This window comes from Mustela lutreola, chromosome 17, assembly GCF_030435805.1.
Source record: "Mustela lutreola isolate mMusLut2 chromosome 17, mMusLut2.pri, whole genome shotgun sequence".
Taxonomy (NCBI): domain Eukaryota; kingdom Metazoa; phylum Chordata; class Mammalia; order Carnivora; family Mustelidae; genus Mustela; species Mustela lutreola.
Window position 1 is genome coordinate 49272339 of NC_081306.1, and position 21420 is coordinate 49293758.

The 21420-nt window shown below is 37.6% G+C and overlaps 1 protein-coding gene across 1 annotated transcript in view; it reads left to right on the top strand.

Moving 5' to 3' along the window:
• Positions 1-21420, top strand: part of SEPTIN14 (septin 14) — an 84748-nt gene that overhangs the window by 8163 nt on the left and 55165 nt on the right. The window contains exons 3-6 of the mRNA XM_059155175.1: positions 1115-1235; positions 1613-1808; positions 9917-10103; positions 12958-13119. Coding sequence (XP_059011158.1) covers positions 1115-1235; positions 1613-1808; positions 9917-10103; positions 12958-13119 — 666 coding nt within the window. The remainder of the gene's footprint in view (positions 1-1114; positions 1236-1612; positions 1809-9916; positions 10104-12957; positions 13120-21420) is intronic.

Here is a 21420-nt window from a genome sequence, read left to right on the forward strand (position 1 = left end):
CTTGCCTGCATTGGTCAGGGCACAGTCAGAATGATTTTAACTAGTTGTGCTCTGGTCTGCTTGGTAAATGAGACCTGATACTATTTCCACTACAACTGAAGCCCTACACAACTCTCTGGTCAGGAGACATGGTGTGGGCAGGGATTTGTGCTGGTCTTTTGGAAGTGGGGCCTGTCACACTGTGCTTGAGGAAAGCTTGATTGAGAAGGGTAGTCCACCAGAGTTCAAGGGATGGGGCTTTGTGTAAGAAAGTTAGGCAGCCAGTGTTGGCACTGTGCTGTTTCCAGCAACTCTGTGTTTATGCTGTGGGCAGATGAGGGAAAAGTCGCCAGAGAGCTCTTTTTTCCCCAGAGATATATTTGTGAACAATGCTTCTTTGGTGTGTGCCTGGAGAAGAGGGAATAATCTCCCCCCCATGTGCCCCAGGCAGTCATCAGTGCCCTGTTTCCATGGGATCTGCCCCTGGGTTGTTTGCCTGCCTTCTTTCCAGGAGCAGCACCATGCCCTTGGAGGTCTATCCCAGACAAGGCAGCTTACCTTTAAAACTGCAGGCTTTAAGCCCTGCTGGTTGTAAGAAATCATGAAACTCAGTCCTTCTAGTTTTCCAAGCCCATATCTTTTGCAAAACTTTCTCCTTGTGTGTGCTCCTGTGTGCTCCCCTCTCTCAGCATTCTCTGCAACTTTGGCTCTAATCATATTCCAGCTCCCATTATCTTTTTTCTCCCCTTTATCACTTCTCCACACTTTCTATCTTCTTTGATGAGGCCTCTTTTCTCCCTTTAGTGTGGAGTTGTTCTGTCATTGTTCATGATTTCTGGGGGTATTTAGAATGATTTTTATAGTTATCTATTTGTGTTGGTGAGACAAGATGAGCCTAGGGTCTTCCTACTTTACCACCATCTTCTTCTTCCTCCTCCAGATTTACTATTTTGTAAGTCGAAAGCAAAATTTATGTGTCTGGACAAAGACTTATTTGCTTATGAATTTACTTCATTTGAATGTTGTCTAAGTTATGATAACCAAATGATAATTCTAATTTCCTTAACATATTAAAATTATATTTTCAAATGATATTACTAATTCTAATTAAAATATTTTATTTTTATTTTTTAAGCCCAAAGGAGATACTGTCCGTTGTTTAACAATGCTTGGTCATTTTGGTTTTGAATGTTTGCCTCATCAGTTGGTGAATCGATCTATCCAACAAGGATTCTCTTTTAATATTCTCTGTGTGGGTAAGTGTCTGACTCTTCATCTGAATTATTAATTAGTTTTCTTTAATGCTCATTTCAACTTATCTTAAGTAGTATAACACTGGTGCTGTTAATTCAAGACCATGTCTGTTGATCTGTGTTTGTTTTCATCATGTTAGTCATACTACCTTGACTTTTTTTTCTTTAAATGTTTCATTGCTCTTCAAAATTGGATTATCTTTGTGTATATATTTTCTATATTATATTAATGACTGAGAGGGTTAAGAGAAGCAAGTATACTTTAAAAGAAATTATAGTCATTGAAATATTTGAGACCCTTTAAACCACTTTAGGGGTAAGAGTGCTATTTCCTCTCAGCCATCTTTTGTCCCTAGATAATGCATCTATGTTTGTTACAGGGGAAACTGGGATTGGAAAATCAACACTCATTGACACATTATTCAATACTAATTTGAAAGACAAAAAATCCTCACATTTTTACTCAAATGTTGGACTTAAAATTCAGACATATGAACTTCAAGAAAGTAATGTTCAATTGAAATTAACTGTTGTGAAGACAGTGGGATATGGTGATCAAATAAACAAAGAAGCCAGGTTAGTGTTTTCTTATTTTAATTATAAAAGATTTTCTTATTTCAAGAAATTTAGTTTCTTTGGCTATCTCTCTCCCATCTGCCTCTATCTTCACAGAGCCCTCTTTGTTCCTCTTGCATCTCTTAAGGGCATTTGTTATTTGATATAAGATGTCTCTAGGTTATCCAGGATGATTGTATTTGTACAAACACTCTTTATTTTCAATAAAATTAAATTTACTGGTTTTATGGAATAGAACTCAGACACATCTTTTTGGGTCTCACCATTGAATCCACTGTTCCTAATTTATAAGATAAGATTGATTCTTAAATAATTTCTAAAATGGATCTTTATCATTTATTTACTTGTCTTTGGGATGTCTGGGTAGCTCAGTCAGGTAAGCATCTGTCTTCAGCTCAAATCATGATCCCTGGGATCAAGCCCCATATTGGGCTCCCTGCTCAGTGGAGAGCCTGCTTTTCCCTCTCCCTTTGCCCCTCCATCCCGGCTTGTGCTCTCACCTTCTCTCTCTCTCATAAATAAATAAATAAATAAAGTGAGTTAATAAAATCTTTAAATTTACTTGCTGGATTACTTATTTTCTATCACTTATCCAACTTATAAATAAATTTATTTTGGTAAAAATTGAAATGCACCAGATGAAATGAAAACCCACTTAGCCAAACATAGGTACTTTGGGCCTTTTCTTTTTCCAACAACAGACACTTCTGTAGGTTTAGTAAGTGTCCTCTCAGACCTTTTGTTGTCATACAACTACTGAATTTTTGTAATAATTAAGATATGTCTGAAATAATACAGAACAAACTTATTTAAACTATATTTTGTGTAATTAAAAATGCATACACCTTTATGAACAGGTTAGTAGATAATTCTGAAACATCCTAAACAAAAACAAGAACAAAACCCCCCAAACATCCTATGTAAACACCTTTCTATGCAAATTATGACCTCAGGCATTTTTCTTGATCACAAACTCTCATCAAACTACTAGAAGAATATAAAATGTTTTCCAGTGTCTGAGAAGGAGGAATTAAGAGTTACTGTTCAATGGATATAACATTTTAATTATGCAAGATGAACAAGTTCTTGAGATCTGTTGGACAATAGAAGATTTAACAGTCTTTGTTATGCAAGTAGACCTCCTGTTAATTGTTCTTACCACAATTAAAAAAAAAAAAAAACCTACAGGATGCTGCAAAAGTATTGCTTAGAGGGCAATTTATAGCATAAAATACTTATATTAGGAAAAAAAAAACCAATCCCAAGTATTGTAATTTCCATGTTAATGATGAGGGAGCATGAGGCTGGCTGAAGACAAAGCAAAAGCTGGTGCCTTGCACCCCCCTCTCCATCCGCTCCCCCTCAGTCATATGTGTAGCATCCCTCAGGCAGCCCTGACTGCCATGAACAATAAGCAAATAGTTAACTAGCAGAGCTCACAGTCCTGCTAGACAGGAGTCTCCCTTGGCTTACAACTGTCCTAAATCTCACTAACAAAGATGATTGATAGCAGGATTGTGACATCCCACCAGAAAGTCTCCCAACTATCTTAATGTTAATGGCTGGTCTAAAGACAACATTGATCCAGCCACCAGGGCAAGGTAGGCCAGGGTAGGCCTGGGACATCCTGGCACCTTGGAGGCCCTCTTTAGCCTGTGAAAACTCCATTGAAACCTCCCTTCCCCTCACCTTCCCCCAACCACAGGGTACAGAACCTGCCCTCACAACCCAGGGCAGCAGCTCTTCCTGCCCACGGGTCCTGTCCCCGTGCTTTAATAAACCACCATTTTGCACCAAAGATGTCTCAAGAATTCTTTCTTGGTCATCGGCTCTGGACCTCAGCCCACCGAACCTCACCTAGGTTCTAGAACTTCATCATTAAGAAACTAGACAAATAAAAACAAATTTACCCTAAAGCAAGAAAAAGATAGGAAAAATTATACTACAGCAGAAATTGATGAAAAGAGGAAAAAAGGTCAGAAAATCATTTAAATCAGCAAATTAACTTTGCTGGTTATTTACAAAGATTGATAAGAGTGAAAAACTTTAACCAGACTGAGCAAGCAAAAGAAATGAGGAGTCAAATATCACTAATCTCAGGAATGAAAAAGCATACATTATTACTGGTTTTATAAAAATTAAAAAGATAAGAACACAACAAATAATTCAATGCCTATAAAGTCAGCAGTTTACTTTTTATCTTTTTTTTAATTTTTAGGGTGCAAGCTGCTTGGATTTGAATTTAACTTTTTTATTATGTTCACTTAACCAGTGTATAATAAAGTCAACAATTTAGATGCTTTTCATAAAAGGCCTTTATTGTGTTGAGATAAATTATTTCTATACCTAGTTTCATGAGGTTTTTTTTTTTTAATTCATGAAAGGGTGTTGAATTTTATCAAATACTTTTCTGCAACTATTGGTTATTTGATTTTTATTTTGCAACGTGGCATTTATAAATCAATTTGCTTATGTTGAATGATCCTTGCATTCTGAAGATAAATCTCTTTTTGTCTTCATGTATGATGCTTTTAATTTGATGCTGATTCATTTGCAAAGTATTTCATTGAAGACTTTGCCTCTGTGTTCAATAGGGATATGGCGTGTCATTTCTTCTCATTAGTATTAGTATTAGTATCAGGATAATTCTGACCATCCAAATGAGTTTAAAATTATCCCTTTAAATTTGTGGAAGAGTTTAAGTATTGGTGTTAATTCTTCCTTAAGTGTTTATTAGAATTAAATATTGAAGCAATATCGTCCTGAGTTTCTCTATGTTGGTCCAGTGTGTCATTTAAGGCCTTTATGTCCTAGTTTATCTTTTGCTTGGATGATCTGTCCATTTCAGTGAGGGGCGTGTTAAAGTCCCCTACCATAATTGTATTATTGTCAATGTGTTTCTTTGATTTTGTTATAATGCTTATATGGTTGGCTGCTCCCATGTTAGGGGCATAGATATTTAAAATTGTTAGATCTTTTTGTCAGACAGACCCCTTAGGTATGATATAGTGTCTTTCATCATCTCTTACTATAGTCTTTGGCTTAAAATCTAATTGATCTAAGGATTGCCACCTCAGCTTTCTTTTGATGTCCATTAACATGGTAAATTGTTTTCCACCCCCTCACTTTAAATCTGTAGGTGTATAAATGAGTTTAAAATGAGTTACTTGGGGCGCCTGGGTGGCTCAGTGGGTTAACGCCTCTGCCTTCAGCTCAGGTCATGGTCCCAGGGTCCTGAGATTGAGCCCCGCATCAGGCTCTCTGCTCAGCAGGGAGCCTGCTTCCCCCTCTCTCTCTGCCTGCCTCTCTGCCTACTTGTGATCTCTCCTGTGTCAAATAAATAAATAAAATCTTTTAAAAAATAGAATGAGTTTCTTGTAGACCGCATATTGATGGTTTTTTTTTTTAAAGATTTTATTTATTTATTTGACAGAGAGAAATCACAAGTAGACGGAGAGGCAGGCAGAGAGAGAGAAAGGGAAGCAGGCTCCCTGCTGAGCAGAGAGCCCGACGCGGGACTCGATCCCAGGACCCCGAGATCATGACCTGAGCCGAAGGCAGCGGTTTAACCCACTGAGCCACCCGGGCACCCTGGGTTTTGGTTTTTTATCCATTCTGATACCCTGTGCCTTTTGATTGGGGCACTTAGCCCATTTACATTCAGGGCAAGTATTGAAAGATATGAATTTAGTGCCATTGTATTGCCTGTAAGGTGACTATTACTGTATATTGTCTCTGTTCCTTTCTAATCTACTACTTTTAGGCTCTCTCTGCTTAGAGGACCCCTTTCCATATTTCCTGTAGAGCTGGTTTGGTGTTTTCAAACTCTTTTAGTTTTTGCTTGTCATGGAAACTTTTAATCTCTCCTTCTAGTTTCAATGATAACCTAGCTGGACATAGTATACCTGGCTGCATGTTTTTCTCATTTAGTGCTCTGAATATGCCAGTTCTTTCTGGCCTGCCAGGTCTCTGTGGATAAGTCTGCTGCCAATCTAATATTTCTTCCAAACTTCTTTTCTGGACCTGCTTCAGGATTTTCTCTTATCGCTTATCTTTCAAATTTTCCCCTCACAGTCCAGTAGTTTTTTTGTCTCCCTTTTGCTCAGCTTCTTTATTTTCTGTCTTTGGTCTTCTATATCATTAATTCTCTCCTCTGTCTCATATCCTAGCAGTAAAAGCCTCCATTTTTTTGATTGCACCTCATTAATAGCTTTTTTGATTTCAGCTCGGTACGTTTTATTCTTTTATTTCTCCAGAAATGGCTTTTATTTCTCCAGATAGTGTTTCTTTAAAATCCTCCATGCCTTTTTTGAGCCCAGCTAGCACCTTGGGAATCATCATTTTGAACTCTAGATCTGACATATTACCAGCGTCCATATTGATTAGGTCCCTAGTCTTCGGTACTGCCTCTTGTTCTTTTATTCGTGGTGAGAATAAGGCAGAAACTGCCTTGTCATTTTATACAGATAAGAATATATGATAGGGATTGCATTAAATGTGTAGATTGCTTTAGGTAGCATAGATATTCTCACAATATGTGTTCTTCCAATCCAGGAACATGGAACATTTTTCCATTTCTTTGCGTTTTCCCCAATTTCTTTCATGAGTTCTTTATAGTTTTCTGAGTATAGATTCTTTGCCTCTTTGGTTAGGTTAATCCTAGGTATCTTATGGTTTTGGGTGCAATTGTAAATAGGATTGACTCCTTAATTTCTCTTTCTTCTGTCTTGTTGTTGGTGTATAGAAATGCAACTGATTTCTGTGCATTGATTTTCTATCCTGACACTTGACTGAATTCCTGTACAAGTTCTAGCAGTTTTGGAATGGAGTCTTTTGGGTTTTCCACTGATAGTATCATGTCATCTGCAAAGAGTGATAATTTGATTTCTTCTTTGCCAATTTGGATGCCTTTAATTTCTTTTTGTTGTCTGATTGCTGAGGCTAGGACTTCTAGTACTATTTTGGAAAACAGTGTGAAGGTTCCCTAAAAAGTTGAAAATAGAGCTACCCTATGACCCAGCAATCACAGTACTGGGTATTTACCCTAAAGATACAAACAAAGTGATCCAAAGGGGCATGTGCACCCGAATGTTTATAGCAGCAATGTCCACAATAACCAAACTATGGAAGAAGCCTAGCTGTCCATCAGCAGATGAATGGATAAAGAAGAGGTGGTATAGATATACAATAGAATACTATGCAGCCATCAAAAGAAATGGAATCTTTCCGTTTGTGATGACATGGATGGAACTAGAGGGTATTATGCTTAGTCAGCTGGAGAAAGACAGCTATCATATGATCTCCCTGTTATGAGGAAGTGTAGATGGAACATGGGGGGTTTGGGGATAGGAAAAGAATAAATGAAACAAGATGGGATCGGGAGGGAGAGAAACCATAAGTGGCTCTTAATCTCACAAAACAAACTGAGGGTTGTGGAGGGAAGGGGGGACTGGAGTGGGGATGGGGTTATGGACATTGGGGAGTGTATGGGCTATGGTGAGTGCTGTGAAGTGTGTAAACCTGGCAACTCACAGACCTGTACCCCTGGGGATAAAAATACATTATATGTTTATTAAAAAAATAAAAAAATTAATAATTTATTAAAAAGTACACTTTGCTAAAAGAAGTTAAAGGAAAAAAAAAGAATATATGAACAAGAGAATAAAATACTAAAATGGTGGCAAAGACTCCAGAAAAATATGTGTTAACCAAATCAGAAGAGACCCCAAATTATGGGGAGAAGAAAGGGGGTAAAAAGAAGTTAAAAAATAAAAAAAAGAAAAAGAAAAAAGAAAAAATACATATTAGACTGCTGAATAGGACAGAGCTGCCCACTTGATTTGGGGAGCATTTTGCTCTCTTAGAAGAAACTACCTCCCAAAATTTTAAATAAAGAAACACACACACACACACTTTTATTTATTTATATTTATATTTATACAAAAATAAGTGTAAACATGAGGAAATGATGGAATGTGACTGTAAAGATGAAAATTTAAAAAAATTCTAAAAAAAAAAGATTTGATATGATAAGTTGGTTGGGAAAAGAAAAAACAAGAAAGTGGAGAGAATTTACTCAGGCTGGAGACTAGAACAAACCCTGTGCTAGATTTAGGGTATATTTTGATCAATTAGAAATTGTATCCCTAAATTTTTTAGAAGAAAAAACCCTATGTGTATATAAAAGATAGAGTTAGATACAATGAAAGATAAAATATGACTATAATAACAAAGGTTCAAAATGATTTTTTTAAAGAAAGTTATTGTTAAGATTAGCGAATTAAAAAATGTTAAAAGAAGAAAGGGTAAAAGTTAAAAAATTATAATAAGAAAAAAAATTAATTAACTTTGCAAGACTAAAGAATCAAGGGGAAAAAGCCATGAGTTCCATGATTTGCTTTCCCCTCCTCTGGAATTCTGCTGTTTTCTCTGATCAGTGATCTTGTTCTTGGCTGGATTTCTTGCTGATCTTCTCAAGGAGGGACCTGCTATAGTGATTCTTAAGTGTCTTTCCCCAGGAAGAATTGCTTGCCCTTGCCAAGGGATGGGCTAAGTAACTTGCTCCGGTTGGGTCTTGGGAGCTTTTGTTCCCTGAACACTTTCTGTAGAGCTCTGGAGGATGGGAATGAAGATGGTGGCTGCCCAGTCTCCAGCCCAGAGGAGCCGAGAGCTCAGAGTCCCCTCCTCAGTGCGTCATTGGAGAAAAGCGTTCAATCACTTCTATCTCCCTGGTCTCCAGCAGTGCTCTGAGCTCACCCAGCCTGTGACTGAGCTTTTCTGTCTCTGGCACACAGCCCCATTTGGAGTCTCCAAACCTAGCAGATCCCTATTGCTCTTCCAGGGGGTCTTCCTGGATCTGCCATTTGTGGGGTCCCTGCTCAAAGGGCAGTGGTCCAACTGTGCCACGGATCACAGTTTAAGGTAACCCTGAGTTGAGAGCTCACTCCTCTGCTCCATCTTTGTATCTGACTTCCCCCCTCTAATACCTGCAAGCTCTGCTACACTCAGACACCCCTGATCCTGATCCTTCTGTGACCCCATGGGACCTGAGACCACCATGTCCCCACAAGGGCTCCACCCCCGCTTAGCCTCTGGAGTGATGTTCCTCAGTGGAGCAGACTTCTAAAAGTTCTGATTTTGTGCTCTGTTACTTCACCACTTGCCAGAAGCTGGCCCCTTCCCCTGCAGACTATCTTCCTCTCACTTTAGATTCACTTCTTGACAGGTCCTACCTTTCAGAAAGTGGTTGATTTTCTGTTTCTAGAATTGTTGCTCTTCTCTTTGATCCCCTGTTGGATTTGTAGGTGTTTGGAATGGTTTGATAAAGATCTAGCTGAACTCCTGCTACCTGATGTCATCTCAGCCTGCTACTGAGATGCTATCTCAGTAGCAGTCAAGCCTGCCATTTTGACTCCTTCCCCCAACCCTCTGGTTTTTAAAACCAAAAAGACGTGGGGATTTGTCTTCCTTGTGTGAGCTCCCTCGTGCAAGGACCTATTTCTTTCCCCTCTCTGCATATGCAGCTCTCTCCCTTCTGTGAGCACTTTTCCTCCACCTTTCTGACCTTCCTAAACTTTCAGATACAGATTCTTCCCCTTCTCCCTCTCCCTCTCCTTTTCCTTTTTCTCCTCCCCGCCTTCTCCTCCCCCCTTCTCCTGTTACTCCTCCTCCTCCTCCTCTTCCTTCTTCTTTTTAAGATTTTATTTATTCATCTGAGAGAGAGGACAAGCAGAGGGAGGGACAGAGGGAGAGAGAGAGGAATAAGCAGTTTTCCTACAAAGCAGGGACCCAATTTTGGGGCTCCATTCCAGAACCCTGGGATCATGACCTGAACCGAAGACTTAACCTACTGAGCCACTCAGGCACCCCAGATGTAGCTTCTCTATATTTAGTTGTGGAATTTGTTTTTCCAGTCTTTGGATCTCTATCTGATTTGTTGACTTGGATGTGGATGATTTCTATTTGTGAACATGGGATGGGGTGAGCACAGTGTCCTACTCCACCATCATCCCAAGCTCCCCCATATTAATAATTTATTAAATGGTGAAAAGACAGACTATAGGTGTTATTAATCTGTCATTTTAATCTGTTGAAATAATTTTTTTCAGCTATCAACCTGTAGTTGACTATGTAGATGCTCAATTTGAGGCCTATCTTCAAGAAGAATTGAAAATTAAACGTTCCTTCATTGACTACCATGATTCCCGTATACATGTGTGTCTTTACTTCATTTCACCTACAGGACATTCCCTGAAGTCCCTTGATCTATTAACTATGAAGAACATTGACAGTAAGGTGTGTTAGATAAATCCATCAACCTACCAAGATTTGATAATTATTTTGTGATAATATATAACTTGAAGGTATTTACATAGAAGAACTTGTTAATTTTAATATGTTAAAATATATTTTTCTTTTCTTTTTTAAAAAAATGTTTTTATTTATTTATTTGACAGAGATCACAAGTAGGCAGAGAGGCAGGCAGTGGGGGGGGGGTCGAGCAGGCTCGCCATGGAGCAAAGAGCCCAATGCGGGGCTCAATCCCAGGACCTTGAGATCATGACCTAAGCTGAAGGCAGAGGCTTAACCCACTGAACCATCCAGGCAACCTCTGTTTCCTATTCTTATAAACACACCAGTCACATTGGATTGGGGCCTATTCTAATGACCTTATTTTCACTTGATCACCTCTCTAAAGAGTCTTTTCTGAGATACTTGGGGTTAGGGCCTCAACATATGCACTGGGGAGGGATGATACATTGAGCAGGTACTAGCATTTGATAAATTTCAACCTTAGCTTTCCAGAAACATTTAATTAGGTGTGTATTAGGAAAATAAGATAAAGTTAAAAAATTTTAAAATAGGGCACCTGGGTGGCTCAGTAGGTTAAGCTGCTGCCTTCGGCTTGGGTCGAAGTCCCACATCGGGCTCTCTGCTCAGCGGGGCGCCTGCTTCCCTCTCTCTCTCCGTCTTTCTTTTTTTTATTATTAATATATTTATTTTCAGCATAACAGTATTCATTATTTTTTCACCACACCCAGTGCTCCATGCAATCCGTGCCCTCTATAATACCCACCACCTGGTGCCCCAACCTCCCACCCCCCCTTTCTGCCTACCTCTCTGCCTACTTGTGATCTCTCTGTCAAGTAAATAAATAAAAATATTTAAAAAAAAAGATTTAAAAATTTTAAAATAAAAATTTACAGGTTTTTTTATGATTAAAATCATAGAGGTTGTGGCAGCTTTTCTGTATTTTTGAAATTGATTTCATTCTACAGTACTATAAAACAATCCCATTAACATTTACCTGTTACTCCTGATTGTGTGAATCATAAAGTTTTCATGATCCTGGTTAGTGGTCCTATCACAGAAGATTCAGGATTTAATATGTATGTATATATTTTTTCCAGTAGAGGATAAATACATGTGAAAGAAACTTTTATGTCATGAGTTTTTTTTCTACACTTTATTAGGTTGAGGAGAGAAAAAGTTGTAAAATTTTTATCAAAGAAGTCCTGACTTGTGCTATGTATTGTTCAAACTGGAAAGAAATTTTGTACCTAATCCTTTTTTTTAAACATCTTAATTTTATTTTTTCTAATGTTTCAAGATTCATTGTTTATGCACCACACCCAGTGCTCCATGCAATATGTGCCCTCCTAATACCCACCAACAGGCTCACCTATCCTGTACCTAATCTTATATGTCACCATGTTGTTGAAAGAAGTTAGATTTCTAGTTAAAATCAAGAGATGGCTCAATTTCTTGATCATTAGGATATTCAATCACTAGGGACACATAGTTTTATTTTTAATTTTATGGGTAGCTGTTATCATCAAAAAATTTCCAGATATAGAAAATTACTTTTTTTTTTTTTTTACAGGAACATTACATAGAAGGGTGAGCAATGGTGTGTGTGTGTGTGTGTCTGCTGTCTTCTCTTCTAGGTTGCTCAATTCTCTTTGCAATAAGTGACTTTCATCCCTCAAATATGAACACTTAAGGGATTATTAACATGGAAATTTCTACTTGTTATGTGTTAAGGTTTTGCTATCATTAGAAGATAGCTTTCTCAGCAATATGACCCAAAATATTTATGTTAAACTTGAACCTATCTTAGTAGTTGTCTGCTTTTTACTGTAGAAGGTTCTATTTAAGATTCTAAAATTTGAACATCAGTGTTATAGTGAGGCCCTAGATTTGTACAAGGATTTTTTAAAAATGCACTTTGAAGAATCTAAAATAAAAACAATATACCTAGAACTGACTTTTATGCACACTTACAATATCACAGAACTTGACATTATATATCTATGATTTGATAAGATACTTTCACAATAAAAACAGATATTTTATAATTTTGTGTATTTTTAATTTCTACAAAGTTTAATTATTAAAATGTAACTGCATGGAGACAGGAGTGATCATATTGCAGAACTACAAAGAAAAGTTTATGAATAAAATTTCAACCTCAAATATGCAATATAGAAATAATACCTTTTTAAAAATATCAAATGATATTTGTGAGCAAGATTTATATATATATATATATACACACACACACACACACACACACACACACACATACACACACATTCAGTCTTCAAGGTATGGTAACAAAAAAGGTATATTATTTTTAGGTGGCCTTTGAAAACCACAAACAAATATATCTACAAAGACATGGATTTATGGAGAAGGTGATGAAAATGAAAGAGAATTAACTTAGTATAAATTAATATTATTGTATAGTATTAATTATAGTAATAATGTAATGTATAGTATTAATGTATAGTATTGATGCAAGTTACTCCTGACTTTGAGCACTCAGTTTAAGAAATCAAATTGAATATGAATTAATTTGACTCTCTTATTCTACTATGTACATTTTAATAACTCTAAATGTATGGAAAGTTTAAGATAGTTTGAGAAAATAAATTTGGAACTTCTAAACCTGAATTCTGATAAAAGATTAATATTCAGAAGTACTAATGATTTTGGACAGCCATTTTGTGACAAAGGTATGGTAGTAGCCAGTGATTATCTAGTTATAAAAATTTTACTGTGAGAGATTATGAGGTTTTGACGTAAAAACTCCAGGAATAACAACAAATCCTTGATGGTGAGATTTTGTTTGGCTCTTTATTTACAGGTGAACATTGTACCATTGATTGCCAAAGCAGATACAATTTCTAAAAATGATTTACAGAAATTCAAGTGTAAAATAATGAGTGAATTGGTTAGCAATGGCATCCAGATATATCAGTTTCCAACACATGATGAAACTACTGCTCAGGTGAACTCCTCAATGAATGTAAGATTTTATTTTATTTTTTTAAAATTTTTATTGTGTTATGTTATTAACCATACAATACATCATTAGGTTTTGATGTAGTGTTCCAAGATTCATTGTTTATATATAACACCCAGTTCTCCTTGTAATACGTGCCTTCCTTAATACACCACCAGATTCACCCATCCCTTCTCTGCCCCCTCCAAAACCCTCAGTTTGTTGGAGTCCACAGTCTCTCATGGTTCATCTCCCCCTCTGATTTCCCCTAATTCACTTTTCCTTTCCTTCTCCTAATGTCCTCCATGTTATTCCTTATTTTCCATAAGTAAGTGAAACCACGTGATCCTTGGCTTTCTCCGCTTGGTTTATTTCTCTCAACATAATCTCCTCCAGCCCCATCCGTGTTGATGCAAAAGTTGGGTATTCATCTTTTCTGATGGATGAGAAATAGTCCATTATATACATGGACCACATCTTCCTTATATTCATCAGTTGAAGGGCATCTCAGATCTTTCCACAGTTTGGCTACTGTGGACATTGCTGCTATAAACATTGGGGTGCATGTGGCCCTTCTTTTCACTACATCTGTATCTTCAGGGTAAATACCCAGTAGTGCAATTCCAGGGTTACAGGGTAGCTCTATCTTTAATTTTTTGAGGAATCTCTACACTGTTTTCCAAAGTGGCTGCACCAACTTGCATTCTCACCAACAGTATAAAAGGGTCCCCTTTTCTCCATATCCTCTCCAACATTTGTTGTTTCTTGCCTTGTCAATTTTGCCATTCTAACTGATGTAAAGTGGTATCTCAATGTGGTTTTGATTTGAATTTCTGGCCAATGATGATCAACATTTTTTCATGTGCCTGTTAGCCCTTTGCATGTGTTCATTAGACAAGTGTCTGTTCATTTCTTCTGCCCAGTTTTGACCTATCTGTATTTTGTGTGTTTAGTTTGAGAAATTCTTTATCGATCTTGGAAATCAGCCCTTTGTCTGTAGTGTCATTTGCAAATATCTTCTCCCATTCTGGGGTTGCCTCTTTGTTTTGCCAACTGTTTCCTTTGCTGTGTGGAAGCCTTTCATCTTGATGAAGTCCCAAAAGTTTATTTTCACTTTTGTTTCCCTTGCCTTTGGAGATGTGTCTTGAAAGAAGTTGCTGTGACTGATGTCAATGAGGTTACTGCCTATGTTCTCCTCTAGGATTTTGATGGATTCCTGTCTCACATTGAGGTCTTTCATCCATTTTGAGTTTATCTTTGTGTATGGTGTAAGAGAATGGTTGAGTTTCATTCTTCTGTACATAGTTTTCCAATTTTCCAAGCATCATTTATTGAAGCAACTATATTTTTTCCATTCCATATCTTTTCCTGCTTTGTTGAGTATTAGTTGACCATAGAGTTGAGAGTCCATAACTGGACTCTATACTCTTCCATTGGTCTATGTGTCTGTTTTTGTGTCAATACCATGATGTCTTGGTGGTAAACTTTGTAATATAGCTTGAAATAAGGCAACATGATGCCCCCATCCTTGTTTTTCTATTTTAACATTTTTTGGCAATTCAGAGTCTTTTCTGTTCCATACAAATTTTCGGATTGTTTGTTCCAGCACTTTGAAAAATGCCAATGGTATTTTGATCAGGATGGCATTGAAATTATAGATTGCTCTGGGTAGTATAGACATTTTAACCATGTTTCTTCTTCCAGTCCATGAGCATGGAATGTTTTTCCATCTTTTTGTGTCTTCTTCAATTTCTTTATTGAGTGTTCTGTAATTCCTCGAGTATAGATCCTTTACCTCTTTGGCTAGGTTTATTCCAAGGTATCTTATGGTTTTTGGTGCTATGTAAATAAAATTGAATCTCCAATTTCTCTTTCTACAATTACATTCTTAGTATATAAGAAAGCAACTGATTTCTATGCATTGATTTTATATCCTGCAACATTACTGAATTGCTGTATAAGTTCTAGTAATTTTGGGGTGGAGTCTTTTGTGTTTTCTACATAAACTATTATGTCATCTGCGAAAAGAGAGAGTTAGACTTCTTCTTTGCCAATTTGAGTACCTTCTATTTCATTTTGTTGTCTGATTGCTGATTGCTGTTGCTAGAAGCACTATGTTGAACTATAGTGGCAATAGTGGGCATCCTTGTGTTCCAGATCTCAATGGAAAGGCTCTCAGGTTTGCCTTATTAAGAATGATGTTCTCTGTGGGTTTTTCATAGATGGATTTTATGAAGTCGCGGAATGTTCCCTCTATCCCCATACTCTGAAAATTTTTAATCAGGAAAGGATGCTATGTTTTGTCAAATGCTTTTTCTGCATCAATTGAGAGGACCATGTTGTTGTTCTCTCTTCTCTTATTGATTTGTTCTATCACATAGATTGATTTGAAAATGTTGAAATACCCTTGCCTCCCAGGGGATAAATTTGGTTGTGGTGGATAATTTTTTTAATGTAGAGTAGAACCCTATTACCTAGGATCTTGTTGAGAATCTTGGCATACATATTGGTCAGGGATATTGTTCTGGAATTATCCTATTTGATGGGGGTTTTTGCCTGGTTTGGGATCAAGGTAAGACTGGCTTCATAGAAAGAGTTTGGAAGTTTTCCTTCTGTTTCTATTTTTTGAAACAACTTCAGAAGAATAGGTTTTATTTCTCCCTTTGATGTTTGGCAGGCTTCCTCAGGGAATCCATCAGGTCCTGGCCTCTTGTTTTTTGGGAGGTTTTTGATCACTTCTTCAATCTCCTTGCTAGATATTGGTCTATTCAGGTTGTCAGGTCTTCCTGTTTCAGTCTTGGGAGTTTATAGGTTTCCAGGAATGCATCCATTTCTTCTAGGTTGATTAAGTTATTGTCATATAGGTGTTGATAATAATTTCTGATTATTGTTTCTATTTCCTTAGTGTTAGTCGTGATCCCCCCTTTCAATCATGATTTTATTATTCTGGGTCCTTTCTCTTTTCTTTTGGATTAGTCTGGTCAGTGGTTTATCACCTATTAATTCCTTTAAGGATCCACCTTCTAGTTCCCTTGATGTGTTCTACTGTATATTTGGTTTCTAACTGATTGATCTCTGCTCTAATCTTAATTATTTCCCTTCTTGTGCATGGGTTAGGTTTAATTTGTTGTTGATTCTCCCATTCTTTCAGGTGTAAAGACAGTTTGTATATTCAGGATTTTTCTTTTTCTCTTTTGTCTTTCTTTCTTTCTTTCCTTCTTTCTTTCTTTTTTTTTCTTTCTTTCTTTCAGCTTGGATGGCTATGTATTTCCCCCTTAGGACTGCCTTTGCCCTATTCCATAGGTTTTGGAATGAAGTGTTTTCATTCTCATTGGTTTCCAGGAATTGTTTAAGTTCTTCTTTGGTTTCCTGGGTGACCCAAACATTCTTGAGCAGAATAGTTTTTAGCTTCCAAGTGTTTGAATTTCTTACAAACTTTTTCTTGTGATTGAATTCCAGTTTCAAAGCATTGTGGTCTGAGAATATGCAGGGAATAATTTCTATCTTTTGGTACTGGTTGAGCCCTGATCTGTGACCCAGTATGTGGTCTATTCTGGAGAAAGTTCCATGTGAGCTAGAGAAGAATGAGTATTCTGTTGTTTTAGGGTGGAATGTTCTGCATATATCTATGAGGTCCATCTGGTCCAATGTGTCATTCAAAGCTATTGGTTTTTTTGTTGTTGTTGTTGTTTGTTTGTTTGTTTGTTTTTGGTACTCTGCTTGGTTGATTTGTCTATTGCTGAGAATGGTGTGTTAAGATCCTCTACAATTAACATATTCTTATCAATATGCCTCTTTATTTTGGTTAACTGTTGGCTTATGTAGTTGGCTGCTCCCATATTGGGAGCATAGATATTTACAATTGTTAGATCCTCTTGTTGGATAGATCCTTTAAGCATGATGTTGTGTCCTTGTGTATCTCTGACTACAGTCTTTAGCTTAAAATCTTATTTGTCTGATCTGAAAATCACTACCCCAGATTTCTTTTTGCAGTCCATTGACATGAAAGACGGTTCTCCGTCCCTTCACTTTCAGTCTGGATGTATCTTTAGGTTCAAAATGTGTCTTTTGTAGACAGCATATGGATGGGTCATGTCTTTTCATCCAATCTTCAACCCTGTGCCATTTCATGGGATCATTTAGGCTTTTCACATTGATTATGAAAGGTATGATTTTATTGTCATCATGTTATGTGAAGTCCTTGTTTCTACAGATTGTCTCCATATATCTCTGTTCTGTATCACTCTTGAGGTCTTTATGCTTTTATAGAACCCTCATGAATATTTCTTGCAGGGCTAGATTAATGGCCACATATTCTTTCAGTTTTTGCCAGTCTCGGAAGCTCTTTATCTCTCCATCATTCTAAATGACAGCCTTGCTGGATCAAGTATTCTTGGTTGCATGTTCTTCTCATTTAGGACCCTGAGTGAGTCTTGCCTTTCTGGCTTTCCAGGTCTCTGTGGACTGGGCTGACATTATTCCGATGTTCCTCCTCCTATGCCCAACAATCTCTTCCCCCTAGCTACCCTTAAGATGGTTTTCCTGGTTTTAAGATTCGTGAGTTTCACTATTACATGCCTGGAGGTTGGTCTGCTTTCCTCGATCTTGGGGACTGATATTCTCTCTGCCTCTAGGATGTGAATGCTTGTTTCATTCTCCAGACTAGGGAAGTTCTCAGCTAGGATTTGCTCAACTGTATCATCTCTCTCTCCAGCCCCTCGGGGATCTCAATAATTCTGACATTGGAATGTTTCATGGCATAATTTATTTCTTTAATTATGTTTTCATAGCTTCTAATCTGCTTGTTCCTGCCCTCCTCCTACTCCTTTTCTATCCGTTTGTCTTTTAGATCACTAATTCCTTTTTCTACCTCATTTGCCCTAGCTGTTCAAGTATCTAGATTAGATTGGGTCTCATTAATAACATTTTAAGGTTCTGCTAGATCAGCTCTCACTTCTGCCCTTAGAGAATCTATGTTGCCACTAATTGTTTTCTCCAACCATCTTCTGGTTACCCTGAATTCTATTTCTGGATAGCCACCTTGGATTCTATTTCTGATACCATAGTTGATTGACACTCTCTGCTTGACTTATTTCACTCAATGTAATCTATTTCAGTACCCTAACCCCCCCATCTCCTTCCAACAATCCTATTTTTTCCCTATAGTTAGGAGTCTTATAGTTCATTTCCATCTCTGATTTCATCTTATTTCATTTTTCCTTCCCTTCCCCTCTGTTCATGTTTTGTTTCTTAAATTCCACATGAGTGAAATCATATGCTATTTGTCTTTCTCTGACTGACTTATTTCACTTAACATAATACCCTCTATTTCCCTCCACGTCATTGCAAATGTTAAGATTCCATTTTTAGATGCTTGAGTAATATTCCATTATATATATATCACATCTTCTCTATTCATCCATCATTCAATGGACATTCAATAGACATTTGGACTCTTTCCATAATTTGGCTATTGTTGATAATGCTTCTACAAACATCAGTACTTTTGTATCCTTTGGGTAAATACCTAGTATTGCAATTATCGGATTTTAAGGCAGTTTTATTTTTAACTTTTTAGGGAAACTCTGTAGAGTTCTCCAGAATGACCGCGCCTGTTTGCATTTCCAACAACTGTGCAAGAAGATTCCCCCTTTTCCACATCTTTGCCAACACCTCTTGTTTCTTGTGTTGTCAATTTTAGCCATTCTGGCAAGTGTGAGGAGGTATATCATTGTGGTTTTGAATTGCATTTCCTTGATGATAAGTTATGTTGACCATCTTTTCATGTGCCTGTTAGTCATTCGTATGTTCTTGGGGAAAGTGTCTATTTAGGTCTTCTGCCCATTTCTTAACTAGATTATTATTTTTGTTATTGTTGATTTGATAAGTCTTTTATAGGCTTTGGATGCTAACCCTTTATCAGATACAAAATATGCAAATATCTACTCCCATTCCATTGGTTACCTTTCAGTTTTGTTGATGGTTTCCTTTGCTCTTCAGAGGCTTTTTATCTTGGTGAAGTCTCAATAATTCACTTTTGCTTTTGTTTACTTTGCTTCAGATTATATGTCTAATAAAAAGTTGCAAGGTTGGGGCACCTGGGTGGCTCAGTGGGTTAAAACCTCTGCCTTTGGCTCAGGTCATGATCCCAGAGTCCTGGGATCAAGCCCCACATCGGGCTTTCTGCTCAGCAGGGGGCCTGCTTACTCCTCTCTCTCTGCCTGCCTCTCTGCCTACTTCTGATCTCTGTCTGTCAAATAAATAAATAAAATCTTTTAAAAAAAGTTTTAAGGTTGAGGTCAGAGGGGTTTTAGCTTGTGTTCTCCTCTAGGATTTTGAAAGATTCCTATATCACATGTAGGTCTTTCATCCCTTTTGAGTTTGTTTTTGTTTTATGATGTAAGCAAGGGGTCCAATTTCATCCTTTAGCATGTTGCTCCCCAGTTTCCCCAACACCATTGTTGAAGAGACTGTCTTTTTCCCTTTGGATGTTCTTTCCTGATTTATTGAAGATTAGTTGACCATAGATTTGAGAGTTCATTCATGGGTTTTCTGTTCTGTTCCATTGATCTATGTGGCTGTTTTTGTTTCAGTACCATACTGTCTTTTTGTTTTTAGATTTTACTTCTTTATTTGACAGAGAGAGAATACAAGCAAGGGGAACTGCAGACGGAGAAGGTGGAACAAGCTCCTCACTAGGCATGGTGCCTGATGCAGGGCTTGAACTCAGGACTTTGGCATCATGACTTAAACTGAAGGCATACACTTAACAGACTAAGTCACCCAGGTGCTCCTGTACCTTAATATCTTGATGGCTACAGCTTTGTAACATAGTTTGAAACCCAGAATAGTGATGCCTCCAGTTTTGTTTTTCTTTTTCACAATTCTTTGGCTATTTGGGCTCTTTTCTGGTTCCATACAAATTATAGGATCATTTGTTCTAGCTCTGTGAAAACTGCTGATAGTATTTTGATAGGGATTGAATAGCATAAATTGCTTTGGTTAGTATAGACATTTTAACAGTGTTTGTTGTTCAAAACCATTAGCACAGAATTTGTTCCATTTATTTGTGTCCTCTTCAATTTCTTTCATAAGTGTTCTATTGTTTTCAGAGTGTAGACTTTTTGCTTCTTCAGTTATATATGTTCCTAGGTATCTTATTGTTTCTGGTGCAATTGAAAATGGGATCGATTCCTTGGTTTCTTTATCTGCTGCTTCATTATAGGTGTACAGAGGCATAACAGATTTTAGAAGAAGATGGCAGAGGAGTAGTGGACCCTGGTTTTGTCTGGCCCCTGGAATTCAGCTAGATACCTATAAAATCTTTATGAACATCTATGAATTAGAACTGGAGCTCTAAGAAAAGAATTGCTGAAATTCTCTGAATAGAAAAGCAACTATTTTTGCAAAGAATCCTAGGCCATGTATCTGAAGATTAAACCATGGGGGTAGGGGGAGGGAGCCTCCCTAAGCTGGCTACTGCAAAGTGATATAGCAGTGGAGTGCAAAATCAAAACTTCTAGACATCTGCTTCAGTGATGGGTGTTCTGGTCTGAAAGGCACTCAGGTGGCAAAGCAGGCAGAATCCTAAGTGGAATAGCATAGTCTCAGGATCCCTGGTGTCACAAAAAGAAAAGGGGTACCTGAGGGTTGCAGAGTTTCCAAACACTGGAACAGGGAAGCCAGCTGCAAACAGAGAGGCCAGAAATGGACTTTCAACTTTGTGTTGCCGTAAACAATGAAGCTTGGTCTGGTCAGGCAACCACTCCCCAAGCAAGGGCCCAGCAAGAGGCAGAACTGTGGCAAGACCTTTCTCTAACCCCTGCGAGGAGTGGTGCAGTGCATACCACTGGAGACTCTAAAGTCTGGAGACTCAAAATGGGGTAAAGATGCTTGGTCACAGCCTGGGTGAATACAGATGGAAACCAGGGAGACAAGAGTGACTGACTGGTTTTCTGTGAGGACTTATTGAAGAATGGGGGGTGCAGTATTTAAGATCTGGGGCTGGAGATTGAGAGACTGCCATTTTGATATTTATCCTCTAAAAGTGCAGAAATCTTTCAGGGAACAAAAGCCACATAGAACAATCTAGAGGCATTCACACTGAACCCAGCCTCCTAACAAGGACGGTGCAATTCTGAGGAGGCAGACACCTGAGAACCGTACAACAAATGCCTCCCCTGGAAGATCAGCTGGAACATCCTAATACCAAGAGGTTTTTTTTTTTTAATTGGAAAAAATGTTTTTATTTTTATAATTAAATATTTTTTTATTATGTTCAATTAAGCAATATAGTATATCAAAGTTTTAAATGTAACGTTCAGT